Source organism: Magnolia sinica, chromosome 3 (assembly GCF_029962835.1).
Source record: "Magnolia sinica isolate HGM2019 chromosome 3, MsV1, whole genome shotgun sequence".
NCBI classification, from domain to species: Eukaryota; Viridiplantae; Streptophyta; class Magnoliopsida; order Magnoliales; family Magnoliaceae; genus Magnolia; species Magnolia sinica.
This window is the reverse complement of record NC_080575.1, coordinates 102,486,481-102,509,778: the sequence shown is the minus strand read 5'-3', so window position 1 is coordinate 102,509,778 and position 23,298 is coordinate 102,486,481. Positions and strand designations below refer to the sequence as shown.

The window sequence follows — 23,298 nt, the reverse complement described above, 5'->3', positions numbered from 1 at the left end:
GATGAGTTAGGTTGATGATGATGGAGTTAGGGTTTGAGAAAGAAGAGAAAAAAAATATATTCAATAGAAATTAGAAAATGAGGGTTTAAGAGAGAGAATAAAGAAATACCTTGATAGGAATAAGAAAGATGAGTTGGAATCACTCCAATGGATTCACACCAAATTCCACTAACAGGGAGTTTTCTTGCTCAGAGGAAGCAATGTAGAGAAATTTCATTTAATATGTTTATCATCTCAAGTCTCAAGTATCAAACAAGTATATATAAGAAAACCTAAGCAAACCCTAAGTCTAGAACTATTCTTGACCATCCGAATCTATTAACGGTCAAGAGCAAAACATAAATCTCTAATAACCTAAAATAAAACTGAAAAATAAAGCAAAAATAAAGATGTGCCACATGACCTGGATGAAAGAACATGTATTTGAGCGACTGAATAGTGTCACATCTCTATCGTACAACCAAGGCCTACCCAAAATGATGTGACCCACATCCATATGCACAACATCACACAACAGTATATCTCTATAAGATGTGAATTGAATAGGAATGATACACTGTTGCGAAATCGGAATAGAAGACGCATCAACCCATAACACTCTATAGAGCTGAGGGTGAGGGATGGGTGTCAAACCCAACCGGCTAATAGTGGTAACTGAGACCACATTAATGCAACTACCACTATCAACTATCACCTTATAGTTCTTTTCTCCACACTATAGAAGATAGTGTTTTGACGCCAATCATCGCTAACCTTAGCATGAGCTAAGGCGCACATGACTACTGCAAGTGGCACCTCCTTCGGTCTCATACACCTCCTTTTCGTATTCGCCCTGGTCATCCACATCCTCACAAGAGTCATCAATGAAAAGTGTCTTGATTTGCTCTTTTGTGGGGCAGTTGTATGCTTACTGCCCAAACCCTTGGCAGTTGTAATACCGCATGGGCCCACCTCTTGCACTGGTACTAGCCGCACCTTGACCCTTAGCAGCCCTAGGGTTAGGTTGCGCACCAGCTGGGGCCCGGGACTGGCTCCCAAAGTTAGGCTCGGTCCCCTGGCGATTAGCCTTAACATTGGACTCGCAGGGGTCAAATCGCCTCGTGAACTACGGTTTCACGTACTACTCTAACTCCTGCACCACCTGATAGGCGTGCTCAAGGGTATCAATGGCATGAGGAATAAGCTCCCGCTGAAGCTCAGATTTGAGGCCCATCCTAAATTTGGAAAGGGTAACTAATGGGTCCTAGATGTTGCATCGCATCATATACTCATCAAACTTGTCGATGTAATCAGCCACGGATATGGATCTTTGGCGAAGGGATTGCCACTTATCCAAGAGCTTGTTATGGTAAGAGAGAGGAAGATACTTCTCCTTCAGAACCTCTTTCATCTCAACCCAAAGGGTGATAGGTTCTTCCCCGGCCCTCGCCATCTTTCCAAAACAGTTTCACTTGGCTCACCAATTTCATCTTGGCGAATCTCACTCGAAGGGGATCAAACATTTCACACCACTTGAAGTGGTCATCAATGTCTGCTAACCAATTAAGGAACGCCTTGGGATCCAAGCGACCATCAAAACCCGGCGCATCTACCTTCACGTTCTTCATGACCCGCTCATATAGATCATAGCGATCATGGAACTCTCTATGGGGTGCTCGATATGTGCCCTACCACGGCAACCACCTCGGGCCTGGATTCCTCGACGTCCTCCAATGTGACAGATCGTTATGTGAAAGGCCTCCCACTTGGAACCGGCCATCCTCCTCGGTGTTGGGGTTAGCTCGTAAGGAGGTCTCTAACTGATCAATGTGGTTATCCTGGGCTGCCAATTGGTTATTGTTGGCTCGACCTTGCGCCTCTATAGCTGCCAAATGGGTGTTCATAGCTTGCATGAGCTTGGTGAGTTGCTCGAGACTCATTGTGGGGTAAAGACCAAAACCACGCTAATGCGGGGGCATTTTCACATCGGGCTCAAGTGGGGTGGCCTGTGGGATGCAAGGACACAATCGGGGGTGGGTGGACCGCAGAACCAATGGATTTGGGGCCCGTGTGAGGCGGGTGGCTCATGTGAGGCAGAACCCATGGATTTGGGGACCATGAGGAGGGTTTGGCCGAGGACCTAATCCATGGATTTAGGGCCCGGGCTATGAGATAAAGGAATTAATTCGCCATGCTCTATCGGTTTGAGCTTTTAGAGCAAGTGGTTAATTGTCCTGCATTGCACGCCTAGATGGTGTGGGCATCCACAGGGAAACCTAATGTGAAGACCCTACACGACCCTATATGACCCTAGACAACTCTATATGAACCTATGTGACTCTATATGACCAAGGAGACAGCTAATCCTAAAAATCCAACAACATAACTAATGAAATATCCTTGTGCTAAAATTCAGCAATGTAGCAAGAAGAATTAATGTGTTAGGAGAATTTAGCAATGGGATAAAAGGAAATAATAGTGCTAGTTTTTCAGCAATAGGTCAAAAGAAACACTAGCACTAAAATTCAGCAATATACCACAATATATAACTAACACTCGAAAATTCCAGCAATGCGGCATGTGAATTAACTAGTACCACAAATTTCAGCAGCACACAGTGAAATAACTAGTTCAAAAAAAAAATAAAAATCAGCAGGATGCAAACGATGCTAAGTATGATGATGAACATCCTAAGCTAAGTTTAAGATCAATCTACCCTATGGTTAACCTTCTTTGATACCAAAATTTGATGCAGGGTGGTTTTCTTACCTAGGATGATAGATGAAATCAGATTTTCAATTAAAATTTGAGCAACAAAAGTATGAAAATCCAGCAACCTCATCATAAATCAAACCATTAATCAAAAAAGCAATTACAAGTAATCCTAGGCTACCACATGCTTGTACAAACGAACTAGTATGTTAATTCGAAATAGGCACAATGGAATTAAGAAATTCCATCCAAAACATGACGGTAGAACTATTTTAGAGGGAATCACCTAAGTCCTAAAGGGATTCTAAAGGATTCTAGGTTTAGGAAAATTAGGGTGAGGATTAGGGTTAGGGTCTGGAAATTGGGAAAATCTAAAATTTGGGTTTACTTGAAAGGGAAATCTAGGGTTTTAGGTTAGGATTTGATTGAAGAAAGAAGAATAAGGATGTAAGAAAATGGTTGAAGTGAGGTCCACAAAACAGTCTGTACAGTCATACAAACGTATGGATTCACACGTACAGCTGGATTTTTTGTTCGGGTATAGGTTGTGATGGTTTGGGTTTAAGAAGAAAAGGTAAAAAGATGAAGGAGAAGAAGATTTGAGAGGAAAAGAGAGAAGATGAGAGAAAATACCTTTAGAGCGTGAGAAGAGAGGAGATGAATAAACAAGGGTTCACACCAAGGTAGTTTTCATTCGGATTCACACCGAATAGGGTTTCACACCACATTCTCCATAAACACAAGAGAGAGGAGAGAGCTTCAAACTTTTTCATTAACATCACATTGAAAAAAAAAAGAAAAAAGATTAGGGTTGGAGGTCCAAGCTTTTATAGTCTAAAAGTTGGTCTTTTACAAAAAGACCATTAGTGAAAAACATGTTTGCCTTTAACCTCCTACTTTGTAAATTACAAATACCCCCCTGTAAAAGCATAAAACCAATAAAACATGTAAATAAAATCACAAAAGTAAACTAAGTGCTCAAAACAAAAATCGCTATAATCCTAAGAAACTAAAACTATCCGATGAACTTTGAAGACGTCCACAATCACGGCGGGCCACGATCAAGTCGCATCCAATGGTCCGATCGTGAAGTCCTCGCAATCCAACAGTCCGAAAACATCCTCCACGCAATCCACATGCTATTTGGGGTCTTCAACACCTCCTCGGGACTCGAACGGGTACTCGCTTAGCCATAGGGAAACTGGGGCTCAAACCCTCCTCTTGTATGTGCGTAATGGCATCCGTAATGTGATGTCCCCATCATGCAATCAATGGATTCAGGTGGGCAGAACCCAAGAGATCTCTCTTCGGGCAATACAACAGCCTGGTTATCAAGTTGAGAGGAAAAGAATGATACGGCTGAAGATTTGCAGGGAATGTTCAAAACGAGATCCAACCAGTCTAGTGTCAAATTCTAGGAAATATGTTGGACTTTGAATGGACTGTATTGGTTATGACTAATGAGGCAGATTACAAGATTTTTTATTTTTATTTTTCCTTTTTTTTTTTTTAAATTGTTGTGCATTGATTTGAAAAGATATACTAAATGCAACTTAATCCATTTTCATTTCAACCAACTTTTCCCCAGCTTCAAGCAAAATTTCCTACAGCTCACATGTAAATTTGCTCCAAGGTCAACCTATAGTCTTTTGTTAACTGCTTGATATGGTGCTTCTAAAGATTCTCTTTCATTTTCAGTTTTGGGAATTCCACATCCATGTTTCCACCCTCCTGCTGTTGAATGCTTACTTGATAGGGAGTCAAGCTGAGAGATCTCCGAGTTAGACCAGTAATTCGCAGTATCAGGAAATGAATTTCCAAGGACAGCCAGGCCTTAATTAAGGAATTGCTAGACCTAACGGAAGCTAGAATAAAAACGATTCAGACTTGGACCAAGCCAATAGCTCCTCTATGCTTCCTTCAGAATATTCATCACACCCTAAACCAAAATCAGGGCAGAGGATTCCTCAAACCATTCAAAAACAGTTATAACTAGCCATATCTATGCACTAACAAATGCTCCAACATTACAAAACTCCACAATAAAATTTCCACCATTTTTTTGCCAAAAAATAAATCAACCATTCAAACCCTATTGCCCCCCCCCCCTTTTGAACTGCAACTCAAATTTCATTGTTATAAAGGATAAAGAACGCAAAGAGATGATTGATAGGATATAAATAAGTACATAACTTGTGTCAATGATGCACTTCCTCTGTAAAATTCAAACAAAATAAGGCATGACAATCTTCCAACTAATTGTAATTTCCCACATTTTTTGAGATCTTGAGCATAACAACCGTAATGATCTAAACAAAATTACGGAATCATTTAGATTGGGTTAGTCCCTTCAATAGCATTCCGCATGCTAGCAAGCAAAGCTTTGCAATAGAACAAAATCATTGAGTAAAGAAAAACATACTTACTAGATGAATGCATGAACTAGATTCAAATAGAATCATAGATCACAATGATGTTCTCTCTGCAAGCTGCTGCTGCCTTAATCAACTGCTCCAGTGGAGCATACATGGACTCCATGGGTTCGCCTTGGTTTATTAACTGCTGCTTTTGAATCTACACTGAAAAGCCAACATGAAAAGTTAACCGCAGGAAACAAAGGAATTGAACTTAGGTTCGAGCTTTACAAAGATAAGCTCCATAAATGCCACTGCGCATAAATAAAAAGAGCTGAACCACAATACTGGAAAGGACAAAGTCTCTGATTTCAATTAAATGATTAGAACATATACTAAAATTACAAATGAACCACTAGACTAGTTCTAGTGTAACTGAAGATGATAAATGAACACGACTTTTTACTGAAGCGGCAATGTGCATTTCTTTTGAGAATGTCCTAACAAATGGCAACGGCCACATTGAACAACCCGCTTTGGGCGCTTAAAGTTCTCTATGCGAAGAACCTTCTTTTTGGGGCGGCCAGGCGGTCGACGAGTCTTAGGCGGACGTATTATAATGTCAACTTTAGCACCTCCACCCTCTGTTCCTGCAACTAGCTCCTTCCAAAGGCTTTTGTCTGGAATAGGGTGTATGACCGGCGAATAGGTCTCACGATAGCTTGCGACCGTAAAACAATGTTCAGCAAATAATTGGACATTTTGCCCACAAGAGATTAGTGCAGCGGCGGCATGTGCACATGGTAGACCATAAAGTTGCCAACGGCGACAGGAGCAATGGCGACTACTAATGTCCACAATATTCGTTCTCTCAGTTGACACAATTTCGAATTCCACCTCATTTGCACGAAGTACTTGGTAACAACGAGAATCTGCAATAGCTTCTAAAACAAGCTTCTCCGCAGATGGTACAAGAATGGATGTCCATGCCATACCCATATTGCGACGCTCATTAAACCAAGTTGTTAATTGATGCCGAATGTGTTCCATCATCTGCACTATGGGAAGCTCGTGACCCTCAAGGGCCCAATTATATAATAATTCCGTGACACGCAAAGCAAAGTGCCCATATCGTACACCCTCAAAATATGCTATAGCCCAAAGACGAGGGGGAAAGTGATGAAACCATTGCAAGACATCTTGTGAGATTTCTACCATCTCGGCTATCTTAGCTTCAAATTCAAGAGTAGTCAGAGCATAAACAGCATTCCAAAAGATGTTCACCAATTTGGTATTCTTAAACTCATCGCGGAAATTTTCGCTTACATGCCGCAAACAAAATCCATGAAAAGCACTGGGAAAATGTGTCTCAACTGCCTCCACAATGCCCCTTTGTCTGTCAGACAATATCGTAAGTCTAGGCATGCTTTCGGTATTTACTCCAAGAAGTTTCCGCAACTCTGATAGAAACCACATCCAATTATCGTCGCTTTCTACATCAACTACAGCAAATGCCAATGGAAATAGCGCATCATCAGCATCAATAGCTGCAGCGCAAAGTAATGCCCCCAGGTATTTTCCTTTTAGATGTGCTCTATCGAGTTCTAAAAGTGGTCGACAAGCTTTTATGAAGCCATAGATTGATGCACGGTATGAAATAAAGAGGCGTTGGAAGCTGTTCTCTTGCCCTGTAGCAGAAACCAATGCGATACTTCCAGGGTTTGTTTTTCTGATTTGCTCGCAGTATGCAGGAAGAAGTCGATATCCTTCCTCAAAAGTGCCATGAACTGCAGCCATACTCCGCTCCTTCCCACGCCAAGCCTGCATGTAAGACACAGCAACTCCATGTTGTTCTCGGATGTCTTGCAATATTTCCTTTGGCTTGTATTGTGGATTATCCCGAACACGTGCTTCCACAGATCTGGCAACCCAACCGACTGAAGCCTGTTGATGATGAAGGTTGCGAACTCCTTCACAAGTATGTTCACCATGTAACGTCCTAATTGAAAAGGTTGAAACACCTGGACACTTTGCTACATGGACACGCCAGGGACATCCTTCCTTTGAGCACTTGGCTATAAATCGACTCCTATCCGATTTCACTATCCGAAGATCAAAGTGTAAAGCAATTGCAATCTCTTTTAGCGTTCTTCGGCAAGTTTCAACATCAGGAAACTCTTGCCCAATTACTAAAGAATGATCTGCGACAACTAAAGCATGGTCAGCCATGGGTTGACCAAAATAAAGGAATCTCCAATGATTCTGTGATCCAAAGACCTCCAATCATGCCATCTAGGCAAGTGCCTAGATATGAGAAAACCCGGTAGATATCAAGGACAAGGATTGTAATAAAGACAAGGCCACCTTATATGCATCACATGGAAGCTTCTACAGAAAGACATGAAAGGGGAACACTCAATCATTCACACTACCACCATTCTTTATGAAGGCTGGTATGCTCTTGATTGATTAGCTACAAGCTGACAACCTTCGACCTTGTAAAAGAAAACGCGTGAAACCTGCACAAATGGAAAGAGATAAAAATGAGAACATGCAAATAAAAATGAAATTATAAGAGATAGTCTTGTATAGTGTGGAACCCTTGATTCAACCCAATTTCTTTTTCATGAATCTAGTTAGCAACATTGTATTCTACCACACACACGTGCGGATGCACACACATCACTTAAAAGGGGCATCATATGCAAGCATGAGATTAAAATAACAGTTGAAGAAAGATAGTGAAGTAATGACTTATCCATATTAACATGAAATTAAATTAAAACTGTTCTTGATAGACCAAGGGCATTGCATGCAAGGTGTTCCATAACGGTTACGGACTCTTTTTTCTTTTCTTTTCTTTTCTTTTTCTCTTTTTTGGAAAAAAAAAAAACTGTTACAGGTCATTTTTGCTGTAATGGTTGTTACAGCCATTTTTCCTCCATTAACTGTTACAGGTCATTTTTTCTGTAACGGTTACCACCGTTACCATTACGTAATGTCTATTATGGCCATTACGTAACCGTTTTCGCATACCACGATTATATGTAGAATCATCATCATCATCTAAGCCTTAACCCAACTAACTGGGATCAGCTACATGAATCCTTCTCGGATTCATGTTGGAAGTTATGGCACAAGTTTGATGACAGCTGCCAACCTGATGCAACCCACCTCACGATGAGAGCATAAAACTCCCACAAGCGCAATGCGATAGACTATCGCATACGTTGATTACAAACAAGTGCCATCTAATAGTCTATTACATAGTTTGATTAAGCATCATACGGAGAATGTTTTGCATAATCTCTACAATGCTTGATGGAGCATTTGTCAGCCCCAACAAAATCTAAACACAAGGCCTAATTGAGATGTGGCATAAATGAACTGAATTTAAACTGTCCAAATTGAGCAACCCATTGTAGCTAGATCATCACCTCAAATTGGTTGAACAATCTTAACCTCTGGTTCACAGACACTGGTTTGTTGAATTCAGACTGTCAGATTTTCAATCTAAATCATCCCATAAATGCCCCACCAATTGACTAGTTAAATGATCAATTATTGTAGCTTTTGGTTCACGATCCATCTAAAGTAGGACTCACCATATGGACGATTTACATTGAGTTACATGCAAGTCATGTGTACAATTTCTCATTGCCTGGATATCAACCACGCGCCAAAGTATCACTGTTTTTTATCTATGAGAAGACCCATTCAAACTCAGTTACTGAAAGCCTGCCATAACGACTCAAATGCTACAACTCATCCACCTTTCACACGACATACATGCACACCAGTTAGGGAGATCTAAATGTGCCACGTGTAGACATTACATGATGATCAAAACCATCTAAAACATGGACCCCATCTTAAAAATAATATGGCATGAAAGTAAGGCTGATATAATCATCAAATAGGAAGCAACATACAATGTAACCTGATGGTTAAAACAATTATTGCTAACCATCCATTTGCATGGCTAGTGGACCACGTGAAGTGTGAAATGGCCTGATTTTTAGGCTAAAAGATCTAAATACTTTATTCCATCTGATAGTAAGCTCAAACCTTTAACACATGCTTCATATTGTCACATGTGCCTGGGTGGGGACAGGTGGCACTCCACATGCGTGTGGAGTGTCGCCTCTTTTCGGTCATACAGAGTTTCAAAACTCAGAATGAATTCGGAATGAACAAAAAATTACTCAAGAAGCACTTTTTCCATTCATCTAATAAAACCCCTTGACTTCTGTCAAAAGTTCATTTGAATAAAAACCTGAAGAATCTGCAGATAAATGACCTATTATTTTATCTTTAGGGTTATTTAAGTAAAATAGCCCTAAATATAGGACATTTCAGAGTTTTTCCCATTCTAAAAATAGGAGCGGTTGAGTGCTTGCGAGTTGTGATTGAAAGCACTTCTAAAAATAGAATCTGCCGAATATCAGAAAGATACACAGTATACAACTGTTGTTGGCTGAAGATTCTTTCCAAGAAGGATCATCCGATCATATGGTGGATTATATGGATGCACGTGGCTGTAGATTCTTCCAACTCTGAGAATAGTATATGGCTGCTTATGGCTGTATATTCTCTCAAAAATAGCATTCAGATGAAAATCTGCTGGAAATGGACCCCAAATGACAAAAAATAAAATATATTGTTGAGAATAGTACCTAGTTGGATCTATTGGCAACAAAATCCAACCATATAAATCTCGGCCATCCAAACCAACCAGATGATAATCCAAGCCTTATCCAATCATCAACCAACACATGAGGTCCACCTTGGGCACCATTAAATGTGTGGCCAGGATGCATCCGTTCCTCCCTTCATCCCAGCTTCAGAAATCTCGCCCTCGAGTTGGAAGTCAGTGTCCAACCTCAAACACAATGCGCTGCCATAGCAAATCTTCTTCGAACTAGGTGGAAGTTGGCAGTGAACTCCTTGCTAACTCTCAGGAAGTCTGTCTCATTCAGCATCAGTAGCATCACCGTTTCAGTTCACTCACCATCTCAGGCAGTCTCCTGCATCATAGAAATGACCTCTTTCCCATGAGCCTCCATTGATGGGCCATCTCTCAATCATGGGTTTCATGATGATTTTCCTTTGTTTGTCCATACAAGTAAGTGTTGGCATAACCACAATATTGCATATGTTGATCTACATCCACCAATAACCAAGTGGGATAACATCACACTGTATGCTCTCAGTGTAATGTTGCCAATTGAACGATCCTTGTAAGTGTCACTCCCGCTTAGAATCATGCTTCAGACTCGCGCCATTGCTCCCATTTCTTACCTGTTTACACTTGAAAAATGTCAAAAATAAAAATAAAAAATAGAGAGAGAGAGGGGGGGGGAGAGAGAAATAGACGTTCTCCCGCACCCAAATATGTTGCCGCTTCAATTCACGCTTTATGCAACTATATCTTATCCTAATCAGAAATTCACCAGACAGCAATGGGTCACTCACAAATACTCATCATCTAAACGCAATCTTATTAGGTCAAGGGTGTGTCTCTATCTTAAGTTATTAAGCATCAACTGATGTACTAGTCTCTGCAAGGCTAGGTTCATCATCTTACACTTTCATTAACATAGATAGACTCAATGTTGTGGCCCGGATGCATCAGGGTTTGTGAGTAGGTGAGCACATTTTTCTACTGATGTGAAGAAACGAAAAGCTAAAGATGATGAACTTCATGACTAGTGCGCTGCATCAATGTTGACCAAAGCAATAACTTATATGCTGAAAATAACCTTTTTTTGGGACAGGTAGATAGTAAACATAATGAAGTTCAGTAACTCGCCTTGAAGCTAAACATTTCATTTGCCCAAGTTGGCAGACAAGCAAATGGGTTGGCTGATAGGCTATCTAAAAGTCGCTCGTTCTTCCCTTCTATTGTAATTATGACCTCGATCCCCTCCTGATGTTTTTTTTTTTTGCCCTCGCTTTGAATAAAGTCGCCATTATCTTTCAGAAGGAAAAAAAAAAAGTAGAAAAGAAAGAAATAATGGAAAGGCAAAAGTGAAGGCACACATCCATACGAAAATTTTTAACATAAGGGAAGACCAAGAATGAAGGTTGTCGAACTTATAAAGCTATCTTCATCAGAATTTGGTTCTCCTTGAGGAAGTACTTAAGTGAATATTATAGCAACATTCACAGGGACTTCTGCAAAATGTGGTTCTCCAAAAGAAAGAGATATATTGACCCAGTTAGTAACAATGATGTTGAAGTCTTACTGGAACTCCAAAGCAAGCTACCATACTCAAGTGTTTGAAATATCGGTATCGTGTTATGTATTGCATTCCTAGGATACGTATACATATCAGATATCGCATGGGATATATCGGTTGTATCGCGTAATGTACTGATGTTGTTGGAAACTTTGGAAATTGGTCGAATTTTTCAATGAAACTTCAGTGATTGTTAAAAACTACATCACAAAACACTTATAAATCAAAATATTATTTATTAAAAAAAAAAAAGTGCACATAATAGGTTTTCTTTATATGGAGTCCTAATCTACGCGTTGTCTAACTGAATTGATGCAAGTATATTAAAAGTTTATTCATATAATTTATAAATGTAAGAAAACATGTGGAAACATAAGCAATACATTCAAAAACGAAAGTAGAATCACTAGATTAGGTTACATACATGTTTGAATTTATGTTTGAACACAAATTGCAACCAATTTGCAAAAAATTGAGAAAATTTTATTTTGTTTCCAATTTTCAGCAACTCGGCCCATCTCCTTCAAATCTCGAAATAGAAACTCCAAAATCTATGATTTTTCATACAAAATATGAAAAAATCATGGATTTATAACAATTTGACACTGATTTAATATGATTTATAGAAAAAAAAAATGATTGAAAATCGAAAATGCTCACCGGATCAAACATGTGGGATATATTGCACTACTTGTGCATTTTGTATCGCACAGGTGGGATACAAGATATATTGTGGGATATATCCGCCAATATCATCGATATTTAAACACACTGGTTATACTTTCAACATTTCACCCTTTTTTTTTCTTTTCTTCTTCTTTTCCCCTTTTTTTTTTTTGGATGATTGATGAAATTTTATTCACCAGACATCAACCAAAAAAAAAAAAAGAAACAGATAAACAAAATTGGCAAGTCTTTTACTACGTTTAACACATCCAGTGTATCCCTTTCTTTGCATAAAGGAATGTTAAGGAGCAATGTGCCTCAGCTAAAAAGGATGTTTCAGTCTTCAAAAAAAAAAAACAATATCCATGTCCATGCATCCAAAAAACAGATATTTATTAGCAAGCAAAACCGCCCAGGGTTTCAAACTATCATACTAGTTGGCAAGGGTGCTGGTGCCACAAGTTTAAGCTAATATGACATGTTCCAAAAGTCCATGAGACTACTTAGGAGTATTGTTCATCAGATCTGTTGCAGAGATAATCCTTGGTACCTTTAAAATTAGACTAGAGTGCTAGTTATTGTTGTGCAGGAAAAGAAGAATCCCAAACATGCAGGCATTGCTTAGAAGAAAGGTGGATAGAGGAAACATCCATACTTCCTAGGAGGAAATCTGATGTAGGACAATTAACCACTTGCTCTAAAAGCACGAACCGATAGATCATGGCGAATTAATCCCTTTATCTCATAGCCCAGGCCCCACATCGCATGGGTTACGACCTTGGCCGAACCCCCCTCATGAGCCCCACATCACATGGGTACCGACTCATACGAGCCACCAGCCTCACATGGGTGGGGCCCGCTTCACATGAGCCACCTGCCTCACATGAGCCACCCACCCAGAGTGTGTCCCCGTATCTCACAGGCTACCCCACTCGAGCCCGATGTGAAAATGCCCTTGCATTAAAATCTCCTCCCATCTAGTTAGTGTTAATTAAATACCATAGCATCTTCCACCAAATTCTCACTTCCGTTAACAGATAATCCTAGAAAAGCAGGTGGGGTAGAGCAAAAGATGCATTTAGAATAGAAATGCCCAGTTATCTAAAGTCTGATGGTGGATAGAATAGAAAGAAAATGATTGGTCACAAATCTCATTGCATACATTTCACAAAATGTTCTTGCAATTTGCAAACTTGACAAGTTAAGAAGACATTCAATAATCTCACTTTTTTTTTTTAAAGGATGATGAAATTTATTAAAAGACCCGCCAGCAATAGCCAAACGGGGAAAGAATACAAAAGCCAAAAGCCGCAAAGAAAAGCGGCAGCTATGTTAACCAGAGACAGCTATAGAAGTGGCTAGCCACTTAGAAACCAACAATCTAATGGACTCCACAATAGCCTCAAAGGAAGAAGAAGAGTTATGGAATCATCTTCTGTTTCTCTCGCCCAGTGTTCATAGTATTGGTATCGTTATCGCTGGTCGGGGATACAGAAACATGTATCGATATCGTTGATACCTGGAAATGTATCGTTGACTAAGGGAAACATTGGAGAAAGACGAGGAATTTGTGGAATTTCTCAATGAAACTTCAGGAGATGGTAAGATACACATAATTGCAAAGTTAAGAATCAAGTAATTGCAAAAAAGACCCGTACATAATAAGTTTCTCTTTAGTGGGGGTCTAAAAGCATGTAACAGTTACTTAGGGAAACATTAGAAAAACATGAGGAAAATGGTGGAGTTTTTTAATGATATTTCAAGAGATGCTAAAATACACATATTTGCATATTTAATAATCAAATAATAACGAAAAAAGATGCATATTTGCATATTTAAGAATCAAATAATAAGTTGCCATTAATGAGGCCTAAAAGGCATGTATCATTGACTGAGGTAAACAAGGGGAAAATGGTGGATCCATCCATCCATGCATGCACATACTTACATATAAACACACATGCATGATCCATCCATGCATGTGTACACACACACACACACACACACACACACACACACAAACCCAACCAACCATCCATCCATACATCCATACATCCATAATTGATCCATCCATACATCCATGCAACATGCATTTTGTCATACAACCATTCACCCATTTTATTTTATTTTTTTTAAAAAAATGAAATGGATTTTTTTGTTAATAAATGGATTTTTGGCAATATTGATACATTGGCAGTATTATCGAAACATCATTGAGACATTGGCGATACAAACATAGTCGAAAATATTGGCAATACATCGGCGATATCGATACATTGGGGATATATAGAATTTCTGATACTATTACTGCCAGTGTTATTGGTATCGCCGAGCAGGAGATACGGATAATATCGGGGATACTCCGAATAATGCTCTCATCCCAAATGACCCACCAAAAAGTCGGCAACGCAATATGGCAAGAAAATCGGTCTCTCTTACCTCGGCCTCCCCCATGCCAAGCCTATAGGAGGTCCGTAAGGGGGTGTTTGGATCATAAGTTACTTTGGATAAGCTATTTATATAACTTATATTGATTTCTACTTATTCAACCAATAAGTATGTTTGGTAACCAGCATACTTATCAACCAAAAAGTAGAAAAGCGTGTTTGGTTTCCAACATCATAAGTAATTATCCCTCAAGTTTGTTTGGTCCCCCTCATATCCACCATCCATCATTTGGGGGCAACCTTTTATGTGGACCATTCATTGTGTGGGCCTCACCTTTGTTGCGGGCCGTCCATCATATGGGACCCACCTTGGATGTGGGCCATTCATCATTATGGCCCGACCTTTAATGTGTACCATTCATTATGTAGGGCCCACCTTTGATGTTGGTCATCCATCAAGTGGGGCCCAACATCAATGTTATTGCCCATCATGTGGGGCCCACTTTCAATATCCACCGCCCATCATGTGGAGCCCACCTTTGATGTGGACCATCTATCATTAGGGCCCCACCTCTAATGTGGGCCGTCCATCATGCAGGGGGGCCCAACATCAATGTTATTGCCCATCATGTGGGGCCCACCTTCAATATCCACCGCCCATCATGTGGAGCCCACCTTTGATGTGGACCATCTATCATTAGGGCCTCGCCTCTAATGTGGGCCGTCCATCATGCAGGGCCCACCTTGGATATGGGCCACTCATCATTAGGGCTAACCTTTGATGTGGACCGTCCATCTGGGGCCTACCTTGATGTGCACCGTCCACCATGTGGGGCCCATCTTGATGTGGATCATCCATCATGTGCGGCCCACCATTATTAATTGCCCATCATGTGGAGCCCACTTTTGATGTGGAATGTCCATCATGTGGGCCCCACCTTCAATGTGGGTTGCCCATCATGCAGGGCTCGCCTTGGATGTAGCTCATTCATCATCAGGGCCTAACCTTTGATGTGGACCGTCCATCACGTGGGGCCAATATGGGCCATCCATCATGTCGGGCCCAGCTTCAATGTCCACTTCCCATCATGTGGAGCCCACCTTTGAAGTGGGTCGTCTATCATACAAGCCCACTTTAGATGTGGGCTTTTTATCATTATGGGGCCGACCTTTGATGTGAACCATCCATATGTGAGCCCACATTAATATGGAGTCATCCATCATGTGAGGCCCACCTTTTATGTGGATTGTCCACCGTGTGATCTCCACCATTAATGTGGACAGTCCACCACGTGGGGCCTTCTTTGACACTGATTGTAAGAGAGAAGTAGAAAAGTCATAAGTTAAAAAGCTAAAAATAATTACTTATTAAGATAAGTAGCTTTTGGCACATAACTTACTTTTACCATGATGCTTGTCAAACTAACTTTAAGTGAAAAAAAGTAACTTAATTACTTAAGTTAAAAAGTAACTTATTTGGTGGTATCCAAACGGGCCCTAACCGAACTTGGCATAACCCATTGCTCCTCAAGGATAGCAATAAAATGTTCCCAAACTGTAATCATAAAGAGACAAAAAATGAAGAGATGATCAATGGTTTCAGCGTCTTGCTCGCAAAGACAACGCATATTAGGAATGACCAATGATCTCTTCTGAAGATTATATATTGTGAGGACCTTTTTCTGATCCATGAACCAAACGAAAGGAGCAACCTCTGGGGGCACGCTGTAAAACCAAAAGTGGTAAGCATGCCTCTCTTGGTTTGCGCTACCTCCAGGGCAAAGCATCTTGTAAAAAAGACTTCACCGAGAACCAACCCAAACTATGCGCTTTCCAAACCAGAGAGTATGCCCACCATTAGGCCAAATCTAGCCCATTGAACCAACATTTTCCTTCTAGCAAAGCTATCCCCATTCAGCAACTCGCCTTTTCCAGCTCCTCTTCCGTTCTCATGAGAACAAAAGTGAAGACACAAGGAGGCCTCGACCCCCGAAAACAAGGAATCACCACCTCCATAACCTCTCTTGCTCGTCCAAACACCTTAGAAAAGTTGATCGACGATCACCCTTCAAGTAATCCCTTGAGGAACGGTGTCGGAAGCTCTTTCAGGGTTCCCTCCACTCCCCCTTTCCACCAGGCTTCCGGTCCCCTCCTCCCTACTTGAACCCATTCGCTACCTCCTCCACCTCTTCATTATTGTTCCCCGATAATACTAAAACCACTACACATAAACTCCTTTGTTTTTTCTTCCCCCCGATGATTAAGGATCTCCATCTTTCTCACAATTACCCCCTAAGCTCGCTTACCTAGCAGTCGCCCGGTGGGCGCCACTTGGGCTTGTGCTATTGCCCTCCTATGTCCCCTCTCTAGTGTTCTCCCTCTACCAAGCACCCTGGAGATTCCAGCCGACCTACTTCTCGACAGGTTGCGTCGTACCCTCATCGATTCCCTAGGAGTTATCAAAACTCTACTTCCCTAATACGGGCAGCATCTAGCAAAAATTTCCTCCACCATTGATTTCAACAAGGCCCATGATCAAACAATTCAAAAGCTTGAATTTTCAACAAGATACATAGTGGTCATCATCAGTGACCCATAAGGACCACTATCTAAATCAATCCAAAGGCCAATATGTTTGTCGCTTTGTGTAAGGGTATACATTTTTTGATCAAGAGATCATACCAACCATTCTATGGACAGATTCAACAGTCTAGATCGTCCCAAATTTCTAGCCCACTGGACTCACCAAAGTTGATAACAAAGGTCAACACCAATTGCCCCGTGGCCCCACACACATCAAGTCCAAAACTCAGTCCCAACAGAACCCACATAAAACAGATGGACCCCACAGATTCAAATATATGTCCAGATCATGTGCAGCAACATGTGGCCCCCACTTTTGGGATGCCAAAGGAGATCAAAACAATATGAAATTGGTTTCATTTGAAATCTTATCAAGTCATTAATGCAGGACACATGCATGTAGCTAGATAATCAAGTGAGAGCAATCAGCAAATTAACCTAAATAATTAAAATTCACAAATCATGTTAATTCATCACACGCATCAAGATTCAAGCATATAACAATGAGAGGTTCAGGCCACATATCAAACTACGCAATGCATGATCATTAAACACTAAAGGAGAGGATCTTTTGGATGTAAGAACATCCAATTAGCATAGGAATTGGTTTAATTTCAAAGGGGAAAGCTAATACGACCTAGGGTTGGCTCAATTGGGTTTTAGGTTAACCTACAGTGTGAGGGATATGTGGAAAAGTGAATTTAGGGCTTAGATTGTATAATTGGTGAAGGGATTTTGGGGCTTTGGGTATTAATTGAAGGGAATTAGGGATTTGAGTGGTTGGAGGTTTGGGATTTTAGGGTTTGGAAGATTTTGGGAAAATTGAAAAGTAGAGAATCTAGGGTTTAGGTTAGGGTTATAGACAGGGATCTAGGGGTTTTGATGTGGGACAAGAAGGAACCCAAAAGGGGAAAAGGGTTGGACCGTTCAGCTAGCTTTAGGGCTTCACACATGTCATGTGTGGTCGTACAGTCACACGTGTGGACGTGTTGGGCTAGGGTTTGGGACCTTCAAAGGTGGGGTTTGTGTAAGATGATATAAAAATTAAAAATTAACAAAAAAATAAAAACGAGAAAGGAAGGGATTTGGATGGGTTAAGTTTAAATAAAAGATGAAAGAAGAAAGTTTGGAAGGAAATACCTCTCTTTAAGGGGAAAAGGATGAAGATGGATATGATAAAGTGGAAGCCTTGCACCTCTGTTTAGTAGGATTGGCCTCTCACCAAACCTATTCTCTAAGTCACATGGAGAATTCTTTACATATCATGAAGGAAGAAGAAGAAACTTGAAGTTTTTTTTAATAAACAATAGCATGGAAAGAGCTTCCCTGGGTTGGCTCAACTGGGTTTTAGGTTAACCTACGGTGTAAGGGATATGTGGAAAAGTGAATTTAGGGCTTAGATTGTATAATTGGTGAAGGGATTTTGGGCTTTGGGTATTAATTGAAGGGAATTAGGGATTTGAGTGGTTGGAGGTTTGGGATTTTAGGGTTTGGAAGATTTGGGGAAAATTGAAAAGTAGAGAATCTAGGGTTTAGGTTAGGGTTACAGAGAGGGATCTAGGGGTTTTGATGTGGGACAAGAAGGAACCCAAAAGGGGAAAAGGGTTGGACCGTACAGCCAGCTCTAGGGCTTCACACATGTCACATGTGGTCTTACGATCACATGTGTGGATGTGTTGGGCTAGGGTTTGGGACCTTCAAGGGTGGGGTTTGTGTAAGATGATATCTATAATTTAAGAGAGAGAGAGAGAGAGAGAGAGAGAGAGAGAGAGAGAGAGAGAGAGAGAGATTTCGATGGGTTAGGTTCAAATAAAAGATGAAAGAAAAAAAGTTTGGAAGGAAATACCTCTCTTTAAGGGGCAAAGGATGAAGATGGATGATAAAGTGGAAGCCTCGCACCTCTGTTTTGCAGGATTGGCCTCTCATCAAACCTATTCTCTAAGTCACATGGAGAATTCTTCACATATCATGAAGGAAGAAGAAACTTGAAGTTTTGTTTTTAATAAACAATAGCATGGGAAGAGCTAACCTCGCCCCCCCCCCCCCCCGTTTTTATATGCTCAAATAATGATAATTACAAACGTAGCAACACAATATAAAACTCATAAAAAGGTCCAAACATAAAATATGTGACGTCCATCAGGCCCCATAGGTGGTCACATCTTGATCTAATGGTGATAAAGGTCCCTGATCAGAATCCAACGATCGAAATGGTGTGTCGATGAAGATCAACGGTCCAATGCACCTCAATATGCATCTTCCCGGTGTGGGGTCTTCTACAAGTGGCTTTGACGATGATCTGGACCTAGCGAACCCCATGTACGGGTCGTCTAGCCACAAAGATATTCGTGTTGGTGCTCTCCACCTCCTCACGTACACTCGGACTAATGGTGATGCACGGATGTCCTCATTAGTCATCTTTCGAATGAGTGTAAGAATGCACAATTCCAATATTGTTTGAGAAAGTTACGATTAATATAGGGAAGCTGTCAAAAGCCAAGAGTAGCAAACATAAAAACTCAACAAGAAATTTTTGTTGGATACTACGTCTAAAGCATCCAATCTAGCAAAGGAAATTGCTCTACCACTTCCTCTACCAGAGCCACATGAAGTCCAAAGAAAGTGTTGCACACCCTCTTAGCCTGCTTCCTTCCAATCTCTTCGACTTTGGGCATGTTTTCATGTCATTTTGATGCTTTAGAGAGCACGTAACACATATGGATTGGTTGGAATTGTGAGGGCCCAACATGGAATCTATAGAGTTGCAAGTTTAGCTATTTCCCGTGATTTTTATGAGTTGTTCCCTTTTTCTTATTGGTCCATAGATTAAGAGCTTTATTTTGATTGCGGGAGAGCTTTTACACTTGTTTCTTATGGCTCGAGTAGGTTTAGGGTATTTTTATTGGCTACAAGTTGATGGAGGAATATTGTTGGTTATTAACTCTATAAAAAGCTCTCTTGCACAGAGAATGGTGTCTATTCTCTTTTGGTTCAAAAATATCTGCACTTTGTGTGTTGCTAAGAGAGCTTGGAAGCATCTTGTTTATCTCCTTCAGTCCCACCATCCCGGCCCGAAAACTGAGCCACCAGCACGTTTTCCGCTTGGTTTCCCGGTTTGCCTATGCCATTTCTGCATCTAATGCTGCAGATTTCGCTGGAAGAGTGTAGATGGCTTGGTATCATTCCCCCTTTGGTAACTTTTTGTTGTTCCATTATGCCTGCCACGGCTCAAGTGCATGACCACATTAATACTGGTTGGTAAGCTCCTTCAGTTCCCAAGTATGAAACCATGGGATGGGTCATCGCAGTTCGGGTTACAACCTTGTTTGCGAAACAGAAAATGGAGTTTCTTTATTAGTCATTCATAGTAGATATATCATTATATATATGCACCCTTTTCTCCAAAGACAGAGAAGATCCCAAATAAGATATCTACTCCTAATGACAACCTTATCTGCATTCCATATCCACACAAATCAAGCAGATCTGATGTGCATGATAACACACACACACACACACACACACAAGTTTTGCTAACGTCCCCACCTTCATAGGGATGTTAGCAATGTCCCCAAACCTTTCAAATGGCAAACAGGGTGACCTGCTGTCAATCCAAACTATTCATTCATTCATACAACTAGGAGCAAGCCATGGTGCAAAGATCATGCCAATCGGGTGATCCTAAGCTACCGATCAAAAGTATGAAAATGTACTGTCAAGATTGACACACACACACAAATTTTGCTAACATCCCCGAACCTTTCAAATGGCACACAGGGTGACCAATTGTCGACCCAAAGCACTCATTCATTCATACAACTAGGAGCAAGCCATGGAGCAAAGATCATGCCAATCAGGCAATCCTAAGCTTCTGATCAATAGTATGAAAATGGACTATCAAGATTGATTGGAGAAACAAATTAGGTCCAATCATTGTCTTGAAACATCTAAGATAAATCCCACTTTGTATTTCTTATGACTCTAAAGTAACACTTTGATTTGATTATTTTAACCATGTGATTTATGGCTTCTAAACAATGTCCACTTGTGGCCCCATTCAACAGGTTAAGATCATCCAATCAAAATGATTCTTGCACCGTGGCTTGGTCCTAGTTGTACGAATGAATGAATGGTTCAGATAGATGGTAGGTCAACCCATGTGCCATTTAAAAAGTTTGGGACATTAGCATGAAGATGGGGAAGTTAGCAAAACCATGTGTGCATGTATTCGAAACATATCACCTCTGCAAGAAGATGTGCATCAAAAAAAAATCTCAAAAATAAATAGCAAATGCAGTGGCCGTTCTCCCTAACAATCTAGGGCAAATTAGTAATTTAATGAAATTGGTGACATTTTATGTATTGCACTTGGCAGTAGTGAGATGGTGTCTGATAACAATATAGAAGCAAGCAAACCTTCAAGTTAAGGTAAAAAAGAAAAAAGAAATCATGATACAAATAGATCAAGAAGCTTTGCTATGTCTCAACTTAATCCAAGCAAAATGGTATGCCTTGTCCTAATCTATAAAAAAATTAAAAATTTTAATAATAATAATAATAATCAAATGCAGCTGCCGTGCTCTCTAACAGTCAAGGGCAATTTAGTAGTTAATGAAATTTGTAACATTTTGGCTATTGCAGCTGAGATGGTATCTGATTATACTGTAGAAACCATAATCAAACCTATCAAATTAGAATAAAAACAAAAAAGGAAAAATCGATACAAGGAATCGTACAATCCTTAACAGAGCTCAGTAGAAAATTGAATAGAAAAATAAAAATCTAGAAGATGAGAAGACTAGAAGCGAATAACGTACTAGTTACTGTAAATCAGTGGCGGAAACCAGGTTTCAGAATTCTGGTGAACAACAAACGGCGATCGGAGGGAATCCGAATTCGAACGCAAAGGGATGCTAGAAGATGAGATCGGATCGCGGGCAGAGAATTTTACACTGTTCGAGGAGTCGAAAACCACGTCTCCATTCGGAGACGGGAAAAAACGAGGAGCTGGGGACGATGGAATAGATTGACTAAAATGCCCTTGAAGCCAGCTGCTATTTGCGATTTTAGGTCGAGGCGTCCGCACCTGAGGGAAGTAAAGGGATCGGTTTCGGGCGCGTGGAAGTAAGATGCCGTTTAGATGGTAACGGAGGGGAGTTATTTGTTACTCTGGCTGCCTAGGGAGATTGATACGCAAGCTGTGTACACGAGTAGAGCCGAGCCGTGCTTTGCCCAGCTCGTGCTCGACTCGGACTGCTCGAGTCTTAGCTCATGCTCGGCTCAGCTTGGCCTTCGAGCTCAGAACAACAGCTCGTGCTCGGCTCGGCCGAGTTCGAGTCGAGTTTTTGAACTGACAGAGGAGGAAGAGAGGGAGGAAGACGGGCTGTCAGCCGTGCGTCGGTGTGGCTGTGTAGGTAAGGGAGGATGAGGGAGAGAGTAGAGAGAGAGGGAAGAGCTTCGATGGCCAGACTGACAGAGAGGAAGGAAGAGAGCGAGGAAAACAGTCGTGCGTCGGTACGGCCATGCAGGTAAGGGAGGATGGGGGAGAGTCAGAGAGTAAAGAGAGAGAGGGGGAGGAGAGCTTCACCGTCCAGACTGACAGAGACAGAGGAAGAGGTGGGGTAAGGTTAGGGTTGTGTGGGCGGGATGTATTTTAAAAAGGGGGTAGGATTTTTTTTTTTTTTTTAATGGTATATATACCATGTACCGAGTCGAGCTAGGTTCAACTCGGACTCGACTCGAAATGTTCTGAGATTCAAAAAAATGGCTCGACTCGGTTTGAACAGAGTTTCGATCCGAGTCTGTCAAGCTCCGAACTCGGAAACTGGGCTCCCAAAATTCCCGATCACCGAATCCGACGCCGACAGCCTCCGTAGTACCCCATTCTGGGCTCCCGGCACCTATACACTAAGTTCCAATCTTGAGATCCTACAAGGAGGATTTCAAACATAATTTTGTTTCAGTATAAGCATAATCATAAGCATAACCCACGAACAATAATCACAAGAACACCATCACAAAATCTACTATGATTAAAAACTTTGAGTACAATGCGTATGAAAGGAAAATACAATATAATGAAAGTAACAGAAACTTCAAAAGCTCAGCTACACACTCCAACTACAACGAGGCTATGACTGCGTCCTGGCGTCACTTGCACGCATCAATCGTGCATAAGCTCATAGAAAGCTTAGAAGGTGGTGTAAGTGTGTGCGCAATATGAACGTGCTCAGAATGCAATGTCAGAGTAATGCGGAATCATGTTGATGGGTACATGAATACAATCAGTCGTACCAAGGCTATGCGGTGCAAGATATGAATGCTATCGGCCATATCGAGACCATGCGATGGAGATGCAACTTAAGCATGTCAATC

General features: G+C 40.9%; 1 protein-coding gene across 2 annotated transcripts; it reads right to left on the bottom strand.

The window, feature by feature from the left end:
* Window positions 1–5,393: 5,393 nt before the first annotated feature.
* Window positions 5,394–22,044, bottom strand: LOC131240468 (uncharacterized). Of its 2 annotated transcripts, XM_058238716.1 has the most exons (3): window positions 21,741–22,044; window positions 9,722–10,346; window positions 5,394–7,564 (listed from the first exon to the last, which is right to left on the bottom strand). In XM_058238716.1, exon 3 carries the CDS (start codon window positions 7,272–7,274, stop codon window positions 5,508–5,510), a length of 1,767 nt encoding a protein of 588 aa, XP_058094699.1. In that variant the 5' UTR covers window positions 7,275–7,564; window positions 9,722–10,346; window positions 21,741–22,044; the 3' UTR covers window positions 5,394–5,507. The 2 variants fall into 2 exon arrangements, with proteins under 2 accessions (XP_058094699.1, XP_058094700.1); XM_058238717.1 differs by lacking the exon at window positions 9,722–10,346.
* Window positions 22,045–23,298: the final 1,254 nt, after the last annotated feature.

Coding starts and splice junctions, on each gene's coding strand:
- LOC131240468 (XM_058238716.1), bottom strand. CDS start 7,274: ATGGCTGACCATGCTTTAGTTGTCGCAGATCATTCTTTAGTAATTGGG.